Genomic DNA, 21,527 nt, shown 5'->3' with positions numbered 1-21,527 from the left:
GGGGAGATGGGTTCACACAGGCAGACAGTAGAGTTAGATTGGATAATAGGAAATATTCTTTACTGTGAGTGGGGCAAGACCCTGGCACAGAGAAGCTGTGGCTGCCCCATCCCTGGAAGTGTCCGAGGCTGGACAAAGCGGTCTGGCAGGCTCTGTCCCTGCTCTTGTGTGGGGAAGCTTGGGATGAGGAGACCCTTGCTGTCCATCCGTGGGCTGGGGGAGCGAGGTCAGGGGAGCGGGGCTGGAGGAGCAGGGCTGGCAGGGCTGGGACAGGGGAGAGGAGTGGGGCTGGAGGAGAGGAGAGGAGAGAAGAGGAGAGGGGCTGGAGGAGCAGAGTGGGGCTGGGGGAGAGGAGAGGAGAGAAGAGGAGAGGGGCTGGAGGAGCAGAGTGGGGCTGGAGGAGAGGAGAGGAGAGAAGAGGAGAGGGGCTGGAGGAGCAGAGTGGGGCTGGAGGAGAGGAGAGGAGAGAAGAGGAGAGGGGCTGGAGGAGCAGAGTGGGGCTGGAGGAGAGGAGCAGGGCTGGAGGAGCGGGACTGGGGGAACGGAGCGGGGCTGGTGGAGCAGGGCTGGCGGAGAGGAGCGGGGCTGGAGCACCGGGGCTGGAGGAGCAGAGCGGGGCTGGAGGAACGGAGCGGGGCTGGAGGAGAGGAGCAGTGCTGGAGGAGCAGAGTGGGGCTGGGGGAGCAGAGTGGGGCTGGGGGAGAGGAGAGGAGCGGGGCTGGAGGAGCGGGACTGGGGGAACGGAGCGGGGCTGGTGGAGCAGTGCTGGAGGAGCAGAGTGGGGCTGGAGGAGCAGAGTGGGGCTGGAGGAGCGGAGCAGTGCTGGAGGAACGGAGCAGTGCTGGAGGAGAGGAGCAGTGCCAGAGGAACGCAGCAGTGCTGGAGGAGCAGAGTGGGGCTGGAGGAACGGAGCAGTGCCGGAGCAGCACAGCAGTGCCGGAGCAGCACAGCAGTGCCGGAGGAACATAGTGGGGCTGGAGGAGCACAGCAGTGCCGGAGCAGCACAGCAGTGCCGGAGGAGCAGAGTGGGGCTGTAGGAGCACAGCAGTGCCGGAGCAGCACAGCAGTGCCGGAGGAGCAGAGTGGGGCTGTAGGAGCACAGCAGTGCCGGAGCAGCACAGCAGTGCCGAGCAGCGCGGCCGGCGGAGCTGTCCGGGGCCGGGCGCTGCCGTGGCGAGCGGCGCTGCCGTGGCGGGTGCCGTGGCACGCTGCGGTGCCGCCGCTGCTGCACATGCTCAGCAGAGAGCGGGCCGGCTCAGCCCCAGCGGCCGGCGCTGCTGCTGCTGCTGCTGCTGCTGCGGGGAGCCCTGCGCGCCTCGCCGCGGCTCCGGGGGCGCGGGGCGCGGCCGTGCCCCGGCGCGGGGGGCTCGGCGCATGGGGCTCGCAGCTCCCCGCGGGACGCTCGCCGGCCGGGGCTGCTCCAGTATGTGCTGGGACCTCTGGAGCTGTCAGCGGGCAGACAAGGACACGGGCAGCGGATTATCGTGGCTGTACTAATGAAAGGGTTCAAGCTCGCCTGGTAAGCGCGCGGTGCGGGGAAGGGGCGGGGGGGATGCTGTGGCCCCCTCCCCGAAATGGGGGGAAAAAAGGGATGCGCTGCTTCTCCGAGTTACCGCTGCGGCACGGCCGGGGGGATCTGAGTGCGGGATGCGGCGGGGAGGAAGGTACAGGGAGAGGCTCCGGCGGCGGATGCGGCGCTGGGCCGCTCTGTCCGGGCAGCTCCGCATCCGCGTAGCGATGTCCTGAGCATCCCTGCTCTACCCTGAGCATCCCTGCCATACCCTGAGCATCCCTGCCATACCCTGAGCCTCCCTGCCATACCCTGAGCATCCCTTCTATACCCTGAGCATCCCTTCTATAGACTGAGCATCCCTTCTATACCCTGAGCATCCCTGCCATACCCTGAGCATCCCTGCCATGCCCTGAGCATCCCTGCCGTGCCCAGAGCATCCCTGCCATACCCTGAGCATCCCTCCCATACCCTGAGCCTTCATCCCTGCCATGCCCTGAGCATCCCTTCCATTCCCTGAGCATCCCTTCTATACCCTGAGCATCCCTGCCATACCCTGAGCATCCCTGCCATGTCCTGAGCATCCCTGCCATGCCCTGAGCATCCCTTCCGTGCCCTGAGCATCCCTGCCTTGCCCTGATCCTTCCTCCCTGCCATACTCCGAGCATCCCTCCCTGCCATACCCCGAGCATCCCTGCCATGCCCAGAACCTTCCTCCCTGTCATACCCAGAGCCTTCCTCCCTGCCATACCCCGAGCATCCCTTCCTGTCATACCCAGAGCCTTCCTCCCCACCATGCCCCGAGCCTCCCTCCCCGCGGTCCGGCTGCATTTCCCTGCTCCCCTCCGGATTGTGCACGATCCGCATCACCCGCGCTCGGGAGCTGCTTGGTCGCACAGGAAAATAAGCACGGGGTGCTTTTACCGAAGAAAGGTGGGGGGATAAAAAAGTGTTTTGGATGCTGCGTGCGTGGAATGGCTCCTGCTCGGCTCGTCCTTTAAATAGCGGCTTTGGGGATGCTGTGAGAACACAGCAGAGTTCCAGGGAGCCCGGAGCTGCCAGCAAGGTACCCAGGGCTCCTTCATTCTGTAATTCTGGGTGTTTTGGGGATAAACTCATCAGGTTTGGCTAAGTGGGCAGTGAAAGAAAACATTGTGTGGGTGAAAGGCAATTGTGAAAGCTCTGTGTGTGTGTGTCTGAAATGTTTGCACGCAGATGTTTTGTTGGTTGAGTTTGTATTTTACAGGGGTAGGTAAATATATATGTGTCATAGAGGATGCAATTATATATCTATATATAAAATATAATATAAACTTGACCACCAAAGGCTTGTATAGAATTCCTGAGTATATCAAAACTATTTTAAATTTCCAATAAGTCAAAACCACTTAGTTGGAATAAATAGCCTTTGAATTATGATGATGGAATTGATTTAACCAGAACTTTATCAGATGGGAACAGTGCCAGAGTTAACAGTGGAATGTGACTTCGTAATTTGGGTTGAATTGGATGACAAGGGCAATGGGAAGGCCTGTTTCTTTTCCTTAATCCTTTTTTTTCTGGAATGAAAAGGGAAGTAATCCTAGAAATAACAACCTCCCTCTCAAGTGTGCTAGTTTGCATCAGGATGAATGTGGTGCTTTGAGATCCTTGCCTGTAAAGTGTGAGAAAACAGCGAAGTTATTTTGTATTTATCATTTTACTTATTGTTGCTATTTAAATTTTATCTTTTTTTTTTTTTTTCCCTGTGTAAAAAATAAAAGCACTACAGTATAGAACTAGGAAGCATCTTGTACTGGGCCCCAGGGGACAGACCCGAGCCAGGGATGACTCAATAGGTCATTTCTTTTTCTAATTTCTCTAATTCTGTCTTTTATTTAATTACATTGAGAGCCTTTGAATTTTCCCTGTGTATACATGGCTCTGTCTCACACAGGCTGTACAAATGATACGGATATTACACGATTTTTTTAATGGAAAAAAAGCCCCTCTCTTGCAGTGATCTGCTGCCTTCTGTGCTGTGCAGTTGGGCTGAGGAGTTGCATAATAGCTCAGTGTACCAGCAGCAGAGCAAAGCGTGTGCTGGAAATGCTGGGAAGGCTGGGATGGAGTGGATCTGCAGTGACACAGCCCCGCTGCATCCCCATCCCTGCCTGCCCCAAACCCTGGGCAGTTCTGCTGTTCCCAGCCCAGCCCAGCTCCCCTGGAGCATCCTGGGGGTGCTGCGGGCTGGGAGCAGGGCGGGGAGGCTGTGGAGGATTCCTGGGGACATAAGCAGATTACAGAGCTGGAGGAAGTGCTGGCTGCTCTTCAGTAGGTGACGCTCTTCCCTCTGCCTTCCTGGGCTGCAGGCAGGGCCCGGGGGCTCTGGGCAGCCCTGGACCCCTTTGTTCTCCCTAAAAATCCCCATCAGCTCTCCTGGAATCACTTCATGCTGCCTCCTCAACATCCCCCTTCATCCCCATCCCAAAATTGCACATTCTGATTGCTTCCCTTATTTAATTATACAGCATTCTGGATTCTGCAGCTGTCACTCTGTTCCCCCTAGGATATTTACAGGCAGTTTTGTTTATTTGGTTGTGCTGCAGCATCCACGCACAGGAGGGTGAGTTTGGGATGTTATTTCGGGTCCTTCTTTGCCCAAATCTGTGTGTTTGTCCCTGCTGGATTGATTGGAGGAGCACAGATTTAAGGACAGAATTAATGCAGGGTTGTCTGAACTTGCTTGGGGATATTTAATATGGGCTGGGCAGCCTTGATGCAAAATGAATTTATAGGGTTAATATTTATATAAAGAAAAAACAACAGTGCATGGGATGCACACAAATCCTCTGGTGCCTGCTGGGGTTAACCCAGATTTCCTGAGGGAGCCATGCTCAGAGGGACACATGATTTCTGCTGTACCAGGGAGGGACAGAGAGCTGTCAGCAGGAGCAGCCTGCTCTGACCCTTGGAACAGCGCTTGCTTTTCCCACTTTCCAGCCCCCACATCCATCCCGTGCTGTCTGATCACAGCCAGTCCCACCGTGTGTGACATCAGGGACCCTCTGTCCTGTCCTGGCTGTCCCCTCACACCATGCCCTGCATTTATTGCCACCTCATCCTGCCCAAAATGATCTCATCCCCACCTGGCCGCAGCCACGGGCTCTGCAGCACGCAGGGGACAGCCAGGGGGCTAGGTGACATCAGAGTGTGCCAGGGGACAGCCAGGGGGGCTGGGTGACATCAGAGTGTGGCAGGGGATGGCCAGAGGGGCTGGGTGACACCGGAGTGTGGCAGGGGACAGCCAGGGGGGCTGGGTGACATCAGAGTGTGGCAGGGGACAGCCAGGGGGGCTGGATGACACCAGAGTGTGACAAGGGACAGCCAGGGGGGCTGGATGACACCAGAGTGTGGCAGGGGACAGCCAGGGGGGCTGGGTGACATCAGAGTGTGGCAGGGGACAGCCAGGGGGGCTGGGTGACATCAGAGTGTGGCAGGGGACAGCCAGGGTGGGTGGGTGACACCGGAGTGTGGCAGGGGACAGCCAGAGGGGCTGGGTGACATCAGAGTGTGGCAGGGGACAGCCAGGGGGGCTGGGTGACATCAGAGTGTGGCAGGGGACAGCCAGGGTGGGTGGGTGACACCGGAGTGTGGCAGGGGACAGCCAGAGGGGCTGGGTGACACTGGAGTGTGGCAGGGGACAGCCAGGGTGGGTGGGTGACACTGGAGTGTGGCAGGGGACAGCCAGGGTGGGTGGGTGACACCGGAGTGTGGCAGTGGCATGATGAAGGAGCTGCTGTGGCGTCACTGTGCTCCAGCACACGTCCTGGTGGCAGGAATGATGCTGCAGCCCCCGAGGACGCTGCTAGGACAGATGACAGCAGCGATTTGCCTCAGCAGGGTCTGGTGTCTTGTGTTAATCAGTGATTTCTGTGCTCCTAATGCTGTTTGCATCTCTAGATTGTGACCTGGTGTTGTGAGAGACAGTTTTGCCTCCAGGCTGACATCACTGTTGTCTCCCAGCTCCTCGGGATCTGCAATCAGCCAGGCCTCCAGCTTTAAATCTCAGCAAGCCAAAATCCAGAGCAGCCTCTCCCTCCCTTCCATCCCAGGCTGTGCTGCTTGCCCTGCTCTTCCTTCTTAGGAGTTTTGGGGAGTTCATGATCCAACAGAGATGAAAGCTAATTTAGATCTTTGATGAAAAATGAGAATCTAATGCCAGAAGAGCATTGCAGGGACAAAAACAAGCTGGTAACTGAACTTGATGTCCCATAAATGGGATACTGAATAAAACTCTGCTCGTCTGATTTTCCTTTTTTTTTTTTTTTTTGTGGTTCCTTCTGCATTGCTTGTACTGCGCTGTTGATTGGAATAATTCTGAGCTGCAGAACCTGTGATCTGGAACCTACAGAGGAAATAAGGGCCAAAGGCTCCACTAAAAATAAATCTGTAATTCATTTTTCTGCTAGTGCCTGTGGGTGAGAAAAAAAAAAAAACCAACAACCTCTCAATGTTCCAACACCCTGCTTATCTGAGGGAAGGATCTATTATGTAGTTGTGGGGGTGGGATGGGAACTAAGGTAGGGTTACAGAACAGCAGAGCTAAAATTAGAAGTTGTTTGATGTCAGGGAGCAGTGAAGATTGACTTGAGGCAGTTTCAGTTCTGCATTCTGGAGGCTGTGGCTGCAGGGGAGCTTTGTGCCTCCACCAGGCTGCCCCTGGCTCTGGAAATCCGAGTGTCAGAGGGGCAGGAGGAGTTCCTGAGCTGTCACACTCAGCCCACCCAGCTCTGCTCTTCCAGCCTTGCCACTTCCTTGAGATGTGGAATAGCAGGATGGGGGGACAGGGACAGGAGGGATGGTTCTGTCCTCCCCTCCAGGCTGGAGTCCTCCTGTGACACACAGGGGTGACAAACGTGGCCCCTTGATTACCCAGGGAAATGATGAAGCTGCTTAAAGCACTTTCAGTTTTGTACTGAGGCTGCAGAGCCTTCGAGAGCTGCTGTGTGCAGCGACAACTTCATCCCGTGGCACTGCAAATGATCCCAAATGAAAGTGGATTTCCAAATCAATTCTTCCTCAATTTTTGGAGAAGCTTTGCAAAATAGTACTGTTGAAGTTCCATGATTGTGCTGTTTGACCTTCATGCCACAGGTTCAAGTGTTGCATTTTCAGTCTTTCCTGTCTTCATTGATTCTTCTGCGCCTACATCTTCCTTTGTGCCTTTTATTCAGGGGGGAAGAAATAGGTGCTGATAATCCTGGGCTAAAAACCACCAGAGCTGACCCACATACATATAAATATGGCTCTGGTATTGGGGAGAGGAGAGGCCTTAGCTCCTTATGAATTCTGCAAATGGATTGAGGAATCACAATGTTCCGGCGGTTCGGTAGGAAGAGCAAACCTCATTAACAGGTCGCTCATCTTCCCTGCATCCAGAACCTTCTGAGCTGGCCATACATCCTGAACATTCTGGCTGTCCATAAAGTGCAGTTTTTATCCTTTTCCAGCACAAAGATGTTGTGCCAGGTGCCTGGAAGGACAGCTTGGAGCAGCGCTGGCAGGTTTATTTTGTAGATGGTTCTGTGGCACGCAGTCACTGAGGGGTTGTTAGCAGGGTTTGTCTAATTTCTCTGCCCTTGGTGTTATTTTTTCTGCCTTTTTCCATAGTGGGAAGCCCTAGGAAGCAGTGAGGAGCCTAATCTGAGTACACTAAACTCAAGAGAAAGCTTTGCACACAATTCCCTTGGCCAGGCTGTGCTCATGGGCACCAAGAGAGGCAGAAAAAGGAGCAGGGTCAGCCCAGCTCCAGTTTTATCCTGGTCTGCACAGTGGCAACAGGCTGTGAAACACAACTTTTATTTTAGTAAAAGTATGAAATTGCAGTGGAAGGAGGCCATTTGAAATAAAACCAAGGCATTTTGAAGCCCTTGATCTGAGACTGGGTTTGCTGTGTGATAATAGACTGGTAAAATCATCCCTTTAATATTTTTGTTTCTTATGTGGTTGGCTCTTGGCATCAAGTTTTGACTTAAATTTGGATAAACATCTGTAATTTTGTTCTCTAATATATATGTGCATATTGAAGCCTCTCTGAGGACATCCAGACAGAGCAGCTCTTTGTCTCAGGCCATGAAGAAGCTGCACTTTGCAGAGTGTGCTGCCAGCACCCGGAATCTCCCCCCCAGATCTCTCCTTGGGCTGCAGATTATTTTGGCTAATTGAATCCTAATCGTTTGTTTTTGCTGGGAAATTGCCTTTTACTCTTATCAGATGGCAAGATCACCTTGCTCTCTGTCTCCAGTCCTGGGGCAGCCTCAGAAATGTCAAGTGAAGGGCAAAGTGCTTGGAATGGCTCTGGAATTCTGCAGCCTTTGTTCTCTCAGGAGTCGAGGTGAATGAGGCAGCAGTGGGGCTGTTCCAGACATTCTTCTCCTCACTGAAAATGTGGAAAATTCAGTCAAGAAGGGATAAAATGTGGGGCTGAGGCTGCTGGGTGCTGTTTGACTGCTCAGTCCCATCCAAAGGGAGGGAAGGCGCTGCCTGTGGGAGTCACGAGAGCTCCTGGATCTGCCACCGACCTTTTTTATCCTGATGTTGCCTCTGCCTCACTTTCCCTGCTGCAAAATGAGGCAAAACCAGTCTCCCCTTCTTCTCCCTCTGTCTGGAGCAGAGATTTCCATGGGACAAAGTTAAGGAGATGTTGGATAGAAATCAGTCTCCCCTTCTCCCTCTGTCTGGAGCAGAGATTTTCATGGGACAAAGGGAAGGAGATGTTGGACAGAAATCACTCTCCTCTTCTTCTCCCTCTGTCTGGAGCAGGAATTTCCATGGGACAGAGGCTGGAAGGAGATGTTGGACAGAAATCACTCTCCTTTTCCCTCTGCCTGGAGAAGAGATTTTCATGGGACAAAGCCTGGAAAGAGGTGTTGGGCAAAAATCACTGCCCCATCCTTCTCCCTCAGTCTGGAGCAAAGATTTCCATGGGACAAAGTTAAGGAGATGTTGGATAGAAATCAGTCTCCCTTTCTCCCTCTGTCTGGAGCAGGGATTTCCATGGGACAGAGGCTGGAAGGAGATGTTGGACAGAAATCAGTCTCTCCTCCCTCTGTCTGGAGCAGATATTTCCATGGGACAAAGGGAAGGAGATGTTGGACACTGTCCCACGTTTCTAAGTGCCTGATTCACCCCGTGTGTGTTGATAGTTGTGTTGGACTGAAGAGAAACACTCACATAGCTGGAATTTCTGTTTCATTTCTGCTCAGCAAGTGGGCAGGGGCAAGGCTTGAAAGAGGCAAAAATTGCCATCAAAACCCTTGTGGCATTTCTTGACAGAATCACGGTGTCCTGGTCAACTTTTCCTGCTTTTTCCAGCTGAAATTCCAGATTTCTCTCTGTTTTAACCAGTTCATGATATTCCTTTGGTTGATTGAGCAGCTACTGTGTTTTTGCTTGAACCTTCCCCTGAGTTCAGGCCTGGTTAGAAAGTACATCATAATGCCATTATTATTTTAATTGATGCTTGTTATGATTGGTAACTACAAATTTCAGGATTTTGAGCCTGTTTGAAGTAAATTATAGAAACTGCAACATATATAATAATAATATATCCAAGGATGGAATATCCAAGCTCAGGAAATGGAGACACCAAGCCCAAAATGCTGCACAGAATGCTGGAATGTTCTCTGAGCTTCTCCTTTCCTAAAATTTTCTTTTTGACCAGATTTAGGCCTGTGCTGATGATTATATTTTACATTTTCCAGTGGGTTTTTCCCCTGTAACCATTTTTCCAGGACAGAATGCTCTCTGTGGTCGCAGCCAAGTGATCTGGGGGCAGATGCTCTGCTTTTTTCCCAACTAAAAAAAGATGCACAATGCTGCCACTCTCCTTTGACAATGTCACAGCCACTCCATGCATGTGGCAGAAGAGCAGAGAAAGAGGAATTTGTGGATTTTTTTGGGGATATTCATGTATTTGGGGTATATATCTTGAATAATTTTTCAGCCACTCAGAATACCAGGTTTGGTAGAATGTGGTTTGGACCACAGCTAAGTTCAGGCCTTGGAATTGGAAGGAGAAAAATGGAAGAGAAAATGGAGCAGAATGAAAAAGACTTTGGGGGAAAAGGGAGGTAGCAAAATTTTGGTAACAGAAGGAAATGTCCAGATATGAAAATAAAATTAGAACAAATTAGCTGGAGGGGGAACACACAACTTATTTAGTTCCAGAGCAGCTCCCTTTAATTAGAATCATTCCCTTAATGAAATAAATGACAGGAGAAGGAGGTGGCCAGGCCTGAGCACTGCAGAGATCATTTGCAAACTCTCAGCCCTGGTGCAGGGAGGACACACGAGGTGCTGTGAATTAAAAGGTTTGCACTGGAGACAGAGGAGTTTTAGAGAGCTGAGCTGTAATTTTGGTTATTTCTGACCCCACAGGACCAGAAATAAAGCAGCTCTGGAGATGTGAAAGAAGTGCCCTTTGCTGGTGAGGAGATTGGCTTGTGGCTGTGCAGCCCTCAGAGCTGGAATTGGGCTTTTTTCAGAGAAATGTGATGCACAAGCTGATGCACATTTTGGGAATGAGGTTTGGGAGGCAGACTCGTGCTGAGCTGCAGGCCATGCAAAAGGATGAGTCTGGAGGCCAGGCTCAGAACCTCAGCAATCTTCAGTGGCTGCTCCAGGGCACTAAAGCTGCATCATTCCTTCAAACACCTGCTGGATTATTTCTCCAGCAGGAAGAACAAGTTCCCCATGGATTCTTTTAAAGGCAGCTGATAGCACAACTGGTGTGGGAAATGGAACTGTTTCTAAAATTGTGTTGTTTTACAGCAAAAGAGGCTCTTGAAAGCAGAGATTTGCTGTGCTGGGAGATTTTCATGCCCCACCTCCAGCTTGAAGGAATAAATTCCATCCTAAATAGTCAGGATGGACAAAGGGTAGAAGAAAGGAAGTGGAATTAGTCCTGGTTTGCAGATGAGGCACATGGAGACCAAAGATGTTTTTCCTTTAAATCTATTTATTAATAGCTGTGTATTCATTCCCTACTGGAAGCTTGGCTTAGGAGAGCAAAATATTGCTGTAGTTTAAACAATTCTCTAAAGAGAGCAAACTCTACTGAAGTAAGAGCCAGGATGAGAAATGCAAACATCCATCCCTGTCCCCTGCACTTCTCACAGGGGACTTGCCCAGAGCCACAAACTGAATCCTTGTAATTGTCCCCAAACAGCCTGTGCCCTGCTCGTGTTTGGAGATGCTATAATTATCCTGAGGACATCTGTTCTTTCAAGGATCACAGCCCAGATCAGGAACTTGGGAAGATTTGGATGTCACTTTGCAAGATTTCCCACATGGAACTTCAGATCACATGGATGTCTGTGTGTGTGTCTTGGAAGTTTTGGGGATAAAAATGCAGCAAGTCCAAACAATCCTTGAAATTGTAACACTCAACCAGCCCTGAGAGCAATGATTGCAAACCTTCAGAGTCCTGCATTGCTGCAGGCTGGGCTTTAAAAAAATGGAAATAATGGAAAGCAGAACTAGGGACTGAAAATGTGTGATATTATTGATTATTGATCCATGCTGCTCCAATGGGGTGTTCTGTACAGGGCCAGGAGTTGTAATCCTTGTGGGTTCCTTCCAGCTCAGGATATTCTGTGGTTCTGTGGTTCAGTTTTGTCTTTATTTACAGTTACCTATTGCTGTTTATGAGCATGACAAGTGGATGAGTTTATTCCACTTCTCTCCTGCTCCTGGCTGTGAGGATTTGACTTCAGCCTTGTTTCTTTCCCACAATTGTATATAATCCCATTACTCATTGTTCAAAAAAGGAAGAAAAAAACCCAAACAAACCCCCCAAACCTTTTAATACAGCTTCTCTTTCTCTTCAATATTTACATTCTTCAAATATTTGTTGACCACTCCACTTTGTTTACCCTTCAAGTTTGTTTTCACAAACGAGCCTCGTGAGTGCTGTGATGCTTTTGTTGCTTTCCTTTGAACTCATTGCTGTGTAAGAAAATCTCAGCTTGTTTGGCACCCTTCTGACGTGTTCCTGGCTGGGATTAACTGATCATGCAGAGCAAATATTTCATCATTCCATGAGCTGTGATTGATCAGCCCCGAGTCACATCAGTCCTGCCCGCTCCTCTATCATGTCAGCAACATTTTTCATTTGCCTGCTGCTCTTCCCCTGTCCATCTGTGTTGCTTTTTTTGCTTTCTAAATTCTTTAAATTGCAGTCTGTGGCTTTGTTTCCTCTGTTGCACCTGCCTGGAGCAGGTATAAACCCAAGGACGGCAGCAGGGCTGTGTTCCTGCTTTTTCCCAGCCGGGAATCAGGCACAGGCTCTGTTTATTTTCCCCAGACAGGTTTTTAAGTGTGTTTATATACACTTTCAAGATGAGTCACATTGTTACCTTCTGCATTGTAGAACCTCCGTGCGGGAGATGGCCTTGCCCAGAGTTTGTATTTGGAAATACCCGAGTGTTGAAGGCAAATATTTCTATTTATTCTAAATATTTCCTGTTGCTGCCTGCTGTTCTAGCAGGGGAAATCGATGCTTTGTGCTGCCTGATAAGGTTTGGGAGGGCGTGCAGCCCCCCAGGGTGAAAAGGCAGAGCTTTGTGGGAGCCGGGAAGTGGAATTTCGAGGTAATTGGGATGTTTATGTCCACGCTGGCTGCTCTGCTCCTTTGTCGTCACAGAAGCGCTCCCTGGAGGTTTGCACCGCGGGGATATTTAATAAAACCCCGCTCGGGTGCCAGGGCTGTGCGGCAGCAGCGAATATTCAATGAAGCTCTGCTGGGATGCAGCAGCGCAGGGAAGCTGTGCCAGGGCACAGCAGATGGGTAAGGGCAGGGGAAGAGCAGAAATTCCGGGATTTCTGCAGCCAGGAGCAGCCAGGGTTAATGGGCGATGCAGGACATCCTTAAAGCCACAGCCGGAGCTTTTCTGCACAGTGGGCAGCTCGGATGCCAGAGCCGGGCACTCGCAAAGGCGGCTTTGTTCGGGCTGTGCCGAGCTGGTATCAGAGCGGGGAATCTTCCTGAAATGCCCGGGGGCAGCAGCGAGGCTCGGGATGGATCCTCTGAAATGTCCCGGAGCAGCGGAAAGGCTCCGGGGTGGATTCCCTGAAATGCCCCGGAGCAGCAGCGAGGCTCGGGATGGATCCCCCGAAATGTTCGGAGCAGCAGAGAGGCTCGGGGTGGATTTCCTGAAATGCCCCGGAGCAGCAGCGAGGCTCTGGGGTGGATTTCCTGAAATGCCCCCGAGCAGCAGCAGCAGCAGCGAGGCTCCGGGGTGGCTCCCCGAGCAGTAGAGAGGCTCGGGATGGTTCCTCTGAAATGCCCCGGAGCAGCGGAAAGGCTCCGGGATGGATCCCCAGAAATGCTCCGGAGCAGCACAGAGACTCCGGGGTGGATTCCCTGAAATGCCCCCAGCAGCAGTGAGGCTTGGGATGGATCCCTGAAATGCCCCGGAGCAGCAGAGAGGCTCCGGGGTGGTTTCCCCCCGAGCCCGGGATGCGGGGAGCCCCCGGAGGAGCCGGGAGGATTCTCCCGGGAAGGGCAATGCGCTGACAGGTGCCCGTGGAATCCTTGAGCTGCTCGTTTTACATCGCCCCGGCAGGCGGGGACTCCTCCCTTTGTGTGTGTGTGTGTCTGTGAGTGCTTTCCTCGGGAAAAAGGATGCAGGGCTGGGATGGAGATGCAGCCGGCTGGGGGAGTCTCTGTCGGGGTGGAAGGGATGGAGGGGGAAAAGCTGGGGGAGAATTAGGGTGGAGAAATATTCTGCTGTCATGGGAGCAGGAGCTGAGTAGCCCTGTAGTGATTTTGGTGAGTTTTGGGGTGAGCCCAGCAGGTTTCAGGAATCTGGAAGAAGAGGCCAAGCAAAATTAAAGACGTCAGTGGGAGCAGGGATGAATCCAGTTGGACTGGGGTTGGAAATCAGTGATGGCACAGGGCAAATCTGAAGGTACAGACTGGGGCAGTGCTTTAGAAGGCTGCAGGAGGCTGGCACCTGTTTGGATAAATGGATTGGAACAGTTGGGAGGAATGGAGGAGCTGGAATAGCCATAACACAATAACACAAATGCAGAACACCCTGCACCAGCCAGTGCTGGAGGAAGAGATTGGACCATGGGCCGTTTTAGGATGATTAGGACAATTTTCCTGCTCTTTGTGAATGGGCTGTGGGCTGTTCCAGCTCAGTGCAGCAGGGAATAGGGAGCAGAGGGTGGGTGCTGGATGGGGCCTGTCTGTACCAGGAGGCTGCTGCAGCCCAGCCCCTGGCACAGCTCCGTTGGTGTTCATTCTGCTCTCCCAATGGCAGCTATTGAAGCCTTAGCCAGATGTCAGGGAACTCTCCCTTTGTGCTGAGCCTGCATGGGAGCAGCACAACTGAGGGCTGCTGCTCCGTTCCTGGGAGCAGGGAGGGGGTGGCTGTCTCATATTCCCAGTGGCATCCCAAGAACTCGTTTGTGTTGGGTTTGAGGTGAAATTTTGGTCCCTTCTGGCTGCCCCTGCAGTGTCACTGGAAGTACAGTGGCAAAACATTCAGCTCTGTCCTGAGGGAAGAAAGGAAGGGTAAATAATGGAGGCACTGCCGTGATGTTTTCAGAAGGACCTGCAATTAGCCTGAGCTGCTGTTTCTTTATTTTGCTTTGTGTGTAGGGCAGCTTTCCCTGGTCAACCTGTTTTGCTTTTCCCTTCATCCTCCCAGAAACTGGGAGCTGATCCTGCTGAGATGCACTCAGGCCTGTGTCTGCCTGATCTCCCCAGCCCTCAGCACAGTGCTGTAACCCCAATAAAGGCAGGAGTTCCTTTTATTAGTGCTCCATCTCAGAGACATCTGTTGGTGTTATTGATGTGCCTGTCCATCTTCATTTTCGAGCACACTGACTGCTGGATCCATTATCTGTCAGAGCAGAGCAAGGGCTGCTGGGGTGGAACATGCACCAGTGCAGGGGAACTGAGCATGCAATGGCTCCACAGGAAAAAAAAACAGATGGGTTTAGTATCAAGCAGAGGCTGACAGGGAACTTAAGGTGTGTGAGTGTCTCTGTAATACTTGGTTAGAAATTCCACACAGGGGATTTGTGGGTGGGCAGCTCAGGCAGCCTTTCCCACTGCCTCATTCCAAACTGGCAGCTTCCAGGTGGGATCTGCTCCCTGTCCTTGATGCTGTGTGCTCTCCATCTATCCTGACATTTATCCTGCAGTGCATATCCGTGCTGGGATGCGATTCTCTTGTCCTCAACCTACAGGGAAAAAATGGTTTGCTTTGTGCTGCTCTTCCTTCTCATTTTCAGGGATCACATTGATTTTAAAAGGCCAGAAGTGCATTAAACATCCTCATGGACATCACTGTGGACTGATGGCTGTGCTTTCCTCAGGGATTTTGGGGCACTCCAGGGCAGTGGCTGATGAGGAAACTGTCTAGACAGATTCTGGCCAGGCTACAAATGCTTGTCCTGGCTGTGGAGGCTCCAACCCTCTCTCCAGCATTTTCCCTCCCATCCATCCTGCACCTCTCCTGCTCCCCACATGGTGTTGGGGACAGCAGGTAGGGCTGTGCTTCCTGGGTGAGGTGGGACCTGCTGCTGCTGAATGTCTTTAATTCGGTGTGGTTCCTCTTGTGCAATTAAGGAGAGCTAATTAGCTCCTTTTAGTGCAGTCTCCTTGCAGAGGTAGCTGACCTCTTGTTAATCCTGGATTAAGTTCTTACCAAGAACTGGCTCTTTGTGTGTCCCAGTTAAGATGTTGACACTTTGTTCTCTCTCTCCCCTTGTTCTCCTCCTCCCCCTCTTCCTCCCCATGCCTGTGAGCACATGATTCCAGCCCCCACTGCTGGAGGAATCCATGGACTCTGTGAAAATGCCACTGCCAGCTCAGTTCTTGGTCTGGCACCTGCCTAGGAGCCCGTTTTGCACAAGGGAAAAGGGAGAGTGCTGCTTGTTGCTTGACAGGGTGGGAATCCTTGGGGGGGTTTGAGGAGGAGCAGCCACGGCTGAGCTGGAGTTATCAAACAAAACCAATATCCCAGGCAGAGAACTCCCTGTCCCGTGCAGTGCAGTCAGGAGCCCACCCCTTCATTCCTGGAAAGGATGACTAGCAGCTGTGGAACGAGCAAAAAGCAAATTCAACATGTGCAAAATGCTAATTATCACCCAGTTACCCACTAGCGCTAATCCTGCTCGCACATCTCGAGGTTGTAGCGCTGAGTTTTCCCTCGGGACACGGTTTCACGTTTCTGATGAGTCTTTTTCAAAGACTGGAAATACAACGGAGGTGTGTCCCTCTGGTTCTGTTCTGAACTCAGCTGACAAGCAGAGATGTTGGGGAGCGGCTGCCCCAGTGGCTTTAAGCGTTCAAACCAGATCATATTAAAGAATTGCGGGGGGAAATGAGAAACCCTACATGTTTCCAGGTGCTCATTGTTGCCTGACGTTGTGCAGACAGACTTTTAAAGGCTTCTTTTTGTTGTGCACCGCTGGTGTGCCTTACAGGGAGGGTAGGATTGCTCTGGCTGCTGGAGAGTTGATCCCAGCCCCACCTGATGCTCTGCAGCCTGGACATCCCGGCCCTGCTGAGTCCCCCGGATCTGTCATCCATCCATCCATCCGGGCTTTAATTACTCGGACAGTGCCTCATTTCCTCGGGGCTGGGAGATGCAATATGTATGAGAGCGCTTGTGTTACAGGCAGCCCTGCAGCCCTGCCGGCACTGGAGGGGCAGTTTGGGGAAGGAGAAGGTGCTGCAGTGCCCCAAACTGGAGCATCCTCGGAGGGAGGGATCCCCAGATGTCACTCTGGTCCTCCTGCAGGGTTGTAGGACTGTGGTGCCCAGGCTGAGCTGTGTCACCACGTCATGCTCACATTGTCCTTCACACATGAAGTAAAGTCCTTGTCCTGAGTCTTGAACACCAGACTCGTGCTGACATAAAATGCATCCTTGCAGCTCTTGAACAGGACAGGAACTTGCAGCTTTATGTCCAGAAGAGTTTCCTTAAAGGCTCCTAAAGATCCTCAGTGCAGCATTATCTAACTTTTCTCACCATGAGCTGGCTTCAGTGCCAGGGATGGTGCTGCAGAAATGTAAAAACTGCTTGTCCTTCCAAGAGTTTTGGGTGAAACTTTGCAGATCTGAGGAAGTTTGTAAAGCTTTTGAGGTGCTGTGTGGTTTTCCAAATTCCCCATAACTTTGCCCCTTGCTCAGCACACCAGATAAGCCTAAGAAGCTTTTGTCTAAGTAAATCTTGCATTTCTACTCCTGCCCTTGCAGTGCTTTTGGAAGCAGAGCTTTTGTTTGATTCATCTTCTCTCCTGACAGTTTAAAGGGTGGGTTAGACTTAACCTCATATCTTGTCCTGCCACTCCATGAACTGCTTTGAGCCTTTATGTGCTCCAGATCCGAAGTAGCCATTATATTGAATTTATCACAGCATTTGGGTCAGTGTAACTCATGTGACTATTGAAAAATAGCGTTTGTTCAAACCTTAAAATCATCCAGACTAAATATATTAAAATTTGTGGAGGCTAAGAATTAAGTTTTTAACTATTTTCTCACTTTCTGGAAGAGAAAAAAAATCACTGAAAGATCCATAGGCTGTAAAACAAAATGAGACCATTCAGATATCTCATTCCAAGTCCTGTTGAATGCAAAGTGTGAGGCTTGAATGGATTCTGGTTCGAGGTACAGAACAGTGTTTGGGAGAACACAAACCCTTGCATAATAATGTTTGCCACAGATGGGTAATTGAGCCTTGAATTAGTTACAGTGGTTAGTTTTGTTTGCTTCCCAAAATAGGTTTCTCTTGTCTAGTCAGGATTCATCCAGCTTCAGCTTTCAGCACTTCCAGCTGGTACCCAGTGGATCAAACCTGGATTCCAGGGGAGCATTTAAATCTTGCCATTCCCTGGACTCCAGGCTGTGTTGAAAGGATTCAGTGCTGCTTCCTTTGGAGCTGGTTGCTCTTCTCTGAGTTTATCCAGATTATCCACTCACTGAACGTGGGTACAACCCCAGGCATGGTGCTTCACACCATCCTTGGTTCTGCCTTGGGCACGGGGAGGGGGAAAATTGAATGTAAAATATAATTTCCTTGAAATAGGTTCCTAACTCTCAAGCTGGCAAACTTTGGGAAGCAGTTGAAACAACAAAATTGACATCAGGCTGATGGATGCAGTGAATTTATTAGAATAGTGGCACTTAAAGTGAATTCATGTGCACCTAGGTAATCTCTGAGTGACATGAAGGTGGTGGTACTGTTGTGTCCAGGCAAAAGTGTTGTTTTCAGTTTAAAATCCTGGATGGTGGTGTTTTCAGTTTAAAATCCTGAATAGTGGTGGTGTTTTCAGTTTAAAATCCTGTGTGGTGGTGTTTTCAGTATGAAGTCCTGGATGGTGTTTTCAGTTTAAAATCCTGAATAGTGGTGGTGTTTTCAGTTTGAAATCCTATATCATGTTGTTTTCAGTTTAAAATCCTATATGGTGGTGTTTTCAGTTTAAAATCCTATATAGTGGTGTTTTCAGTATAAAATCCTGGGTGGTGGTTTTGTTTTCAGTTTAAAATCCTGGGTGGTGGTGTTTTCAGTTTAAAATCCTGGACAGTGGTGGTGTTTCCAGTTTGAAATCCTGTGTGGTGGTGTTTTCAGTTTAAAATCCTGGATAGTGGTGGTGTTTCCAGTTTAAAATCCTGTTTTAATCAGCCTTTGGATCGCACTGGTCTGAGCCTGCTGGAGCACCTCCTGCTCCCGCTGATTTTGATTGGAGTGACATGATGGATAATCAGCATTTTGGGAAGATGCTCTGCTGGGAATTAGCACTCAAATCTGGGACTGGTTGTAAAGAGAAGAGAAAATGCTCAGCCCTGGGTATGGAAGGGGCAAAATGCAACAAAAGCAGGCAAAGGGCAGAGTGATCAGTATTTGGAGCAGCCAGGGAACTCCTTGTGTTGTCAGTGGGGAGCAGAGTGGCCCTGAGGGGGTCACTCACAGCATCCTGACTCCAATAATTCAGTGTAATTCCACACCTGGACTCTTGTGCTCAAATCAGGGGTGTTGGTGCAGTTCCAGTTCAGTTTTTGCACTCTTTGCTTGCACGCACCAGGCCTGATTTCACAGACTGGGAGGCAAACTGGGTGATTGTTTTGCTCTCTTATAATTCTTCACCCTAATTTTTATTATACTAGGAGGAACCCATTGTCCCTTATTTATTTTATTGAGAGAGACTGAAGTCCATCTTCTTATTCTGGAATAAAGATGTCCCCGAGCAGGTTTGGAGGGATAGAGTATCCTCAAAAGAAACATCCTGATCTAATGCTGAAAGTCTGTAAACATTGCTTAATAATGTATCTTTAAAAATCCCAGGCCTGTTTACACATGGATAAGCAAGGCAAAAAAAAAAAATAAAGAAACCAAATGAGCTTCCTAGATGGAGCAGGCTACATTGAGTTGAGGTCACCTTAACTCTGAATGAGCGTTGTTTAATTCAGCTCAGATAATCCACGCTGCCACTTAATTAGGGTTTAATTTTCCTGGCTGTTCTTGCTTACACGCTTTGAAACTTTCTCCCGGCAGTGTGTGTGCTGCAGGGAGCACAAACACAATGTTTCCAACCTGCCGGATTTTAACTCCTGGGGCTTGTTGGACTCCTTAAAGAGCATTTAGGGTCGCTTTTTTTGGGTTCCTTGGGGGAGATGGGAGCGGGGTGGGCGCATTATGAAACGAGATGTGCAGGGAGGACAAACTCAACTCTTCCAACCTGTCGATTTTAACTCCTGGTGTTGTTTAAATAATGAGAAGGGTCTCTTTAGAGGGGTAGATGACAGCGGGGTGGGCTCATTGTGTAAAGGGCTGCACACAGAAGGACAAACTCAACTATTCCGAGCTGTTGGATTTTAACTCTTGGAGTTGTTTAAATAATGAAAAGATTTTGGGGGTCTCTTTGGAGAGGGAGATGGGAGCAGGGTGGGCTCGTTATGTAAAGGGCTGCACACAGAATGACAAACTCAACTCTTCCAACGTGTTGGATTTTAACTCCTGGTGTTGTTTAGATCCTGAAGAGAGCTCAGGGGTCTCTGTCGGAGATGCAGCGGGCGGGCAGGGCTGGTTGAAAAGAGCTGTGCAGGGAGGATAAACACAACTATTCCAGTCTGTCGGATTTTAACTCCTAGTGTTGTTTAAATAATGAAAAGCGTTTGAGGGTCTCTATAGAGGGGTACATGAGAGCGGGGTGGGCTTGTTATGTAGAGGGCTGCACACAGAAGGACAAACTCAACTCTTCCAACCTGTCGGATTTTAACTCTTAGGGCTATTTAAATAATGAAAAGATTTTGGGGGTCTCTTTGGAGAGGGAGATGGAGTGGGGCGGGCACGGGGTGGTTGAATTATGAAAAGAGCTGTGCAGGGAGGACAAACACAACTCTTCCAACCTGTCGGATTTTAACTCCTAGTGCTGTTCAGCTCCTGAGAGGCTCTCGGGGGTCTCTGTCAGAGATGCAGTGGGGCGAGCAGGGCTGGTTGCATTATGTAAAGCTCTGTATACACAAGGACAAACACAACTATTCCAAGCTGTCGGATTTTAACTCCTAGTGCTGTTCAGCTCCTGAGAGGCTCTCGGGGGTCTCTGTCGGAGGTGCAGCAGGCGGGCAGGGCTGGTTGCATTATGTAAAGCTCCATGTACACAAGGGCAAACACAACTATTCCAGTCTGTCGGATTTTAACTCCTAGTGCTGTTCAGCTCCTGGGAGGCTCTCGGGGGTCTCTGTCGGAGGTGCGGCGGGCGGGCAGGGCTGGTTGCATTATGTAAAGGCTGCGCACGCGTGTGCCGGAGCCGTGCGAGCGCCGCGGCCGCTCCGGGCAGCAGCAGAGCGGGGGGACGGGCATGGGCACGGCCGGGGCCGGGGCAGCGAGTCCGGCCTGAGAGCCCGGCCAGGGCCGTGCCATGCTGCAGGAGGTGAGTACCCTCCGGGCCCGCACTGCCGAGCGCATGAATGAATGAATGAACCCCATGAATGCCGGGCGATCCCCAGTGAATTCCTCCTAGCTGCCGCTGCCGCTGCCGAGCCGCTCCACGCTCCCGAATGGCTGCCAGGTTAGTGCTGTCGCTGTCCCCGCTGGCTGTCACACGTGTGCCGCTCGCAGGGCTCCTCCATCCAGCAGATTAAAGCTGGAGTCCATGTTGGTTGCTGCTGCTGCTGCTCTCGGTTCGGGGGGCTGGGAAGCAGGCGCTGTGACATCATGGTGCAGAGATGCTTGGTTTTTCTGCCTTTCCGCGGGCTGCTCCCTTTTTTGTTGTTGTTGTTTTATTTTATTTTATTATTTTTTTTTCCCCCCTCTCCTTGTTCTCTCCCCCACGCACGTGCCCTGCCTCTCCCGCAGGGCGGAATTGCTAAAACAGCCTTTTCGATTGTTCAAAACAATGGGCAAATCTGATTGTTTGGGTCCTTTCTTTTTTTTTTTCCATTTTTTTTTTTCCAGCGTTCATTCCCCTCACCCCTCCTCGTTTCCCCTTCACGCCCTGCTGTGTCCCCCATCCCCCATTCCCACGGGGACAGTTATTCCTGTATAACATCTGGGTCCTGGCAGGAGGGGGTCGGGGTTGGATGCGTCACGGAGCTGCTGCAGGAACATGGTTGGGTTTGCTTGCCCATGTGCTCCCCTGCCTCTACAAGGGCTCGTGGTTCCGCTCTGCCTTCCCCTCTCTGCTGTTTGTGTGTTTGCACTGATGGGGAGAGGCAGGATTTGGTTTGTGTCGCTTTTGCAGGCTGTGCTCCAGAGTCTATACAGGTGGCTTTATTTTTTTTAAAATATTTTTGGCAAGGGAGAACAGTAGGAAGTGAAGATTCGTTGCACCGTGTGTGTTCATAGACAGGGAGAATCTGCTGAATGCCCTAAAAAATTGCTTTTTCTTAGATTACTGGTGACTGGCATTGTCCTGTGCATCATGGAAATGCTGCTTCAGAAAGGAGAATATATTCTGTTCCCTTGCTCCATTAAATCACATGCATGTGCAGGAGAAGCTGTAGATTTAGGAT

The 21,527-nt window shown here is 50.8% G+C and overlaps 1 protein-coding gene across 16 annotated transcripts in view; it reads left to right on the top strand.

The window, feature by feature from the left end:
* The window catches only part of GRAMD1B (GRAM domain containing 1B), a 133,707-nt gene that overhangs the window by 67,126 nt on the left and 45,054 nt on the right, over positions 1-21,527 (top strand). The window contains exon 1 of one of the 16 annotated variants that reach the window (XM_033081798.2): positions 1,372-1,519. The exons of 11 other annotated variants lie outside the window; for them this stretch is intronic. In XM_033081798.2, the coding sequence (XP_032937689.1) occupies positions 1,497-1,519 (23 nt within the window). In that variant the 5' untranslated portion in view covers positions 1,372-1,496. Of the gene's footprint in view, positions 1-1,371; positions 1,520-2,560; positions 2,577-12,317; positions 12,342-20,389; positions 20,447-20,478; positions 20,585-21,527 lie in introns of those variants that run through there. 4 more of the 16 variants (XM_033081800.2, XM_033081802.2, XM_033081801.2 and 1 more) reach the window with 4 other exon arrangements.

This window comes from Catharus ustulatus, chromosome 28 (assembly GCF_009819885.2).
Source record: "Catharus ustulatus isolate bCatUst1 chromosome 28, bCatUst1.pri.v2, whole genome shotgun sequence".
In the NCBI taxonomy this organism is placed as follows: Eukaryota; Metazoa; Chordata; class Aves; order Passeriformes; family Turdidae; genus Catharus; species Catharus ustulatus.
This window is presented reverse-complemented; position numbering and strand designations above follow the sequence as displayed.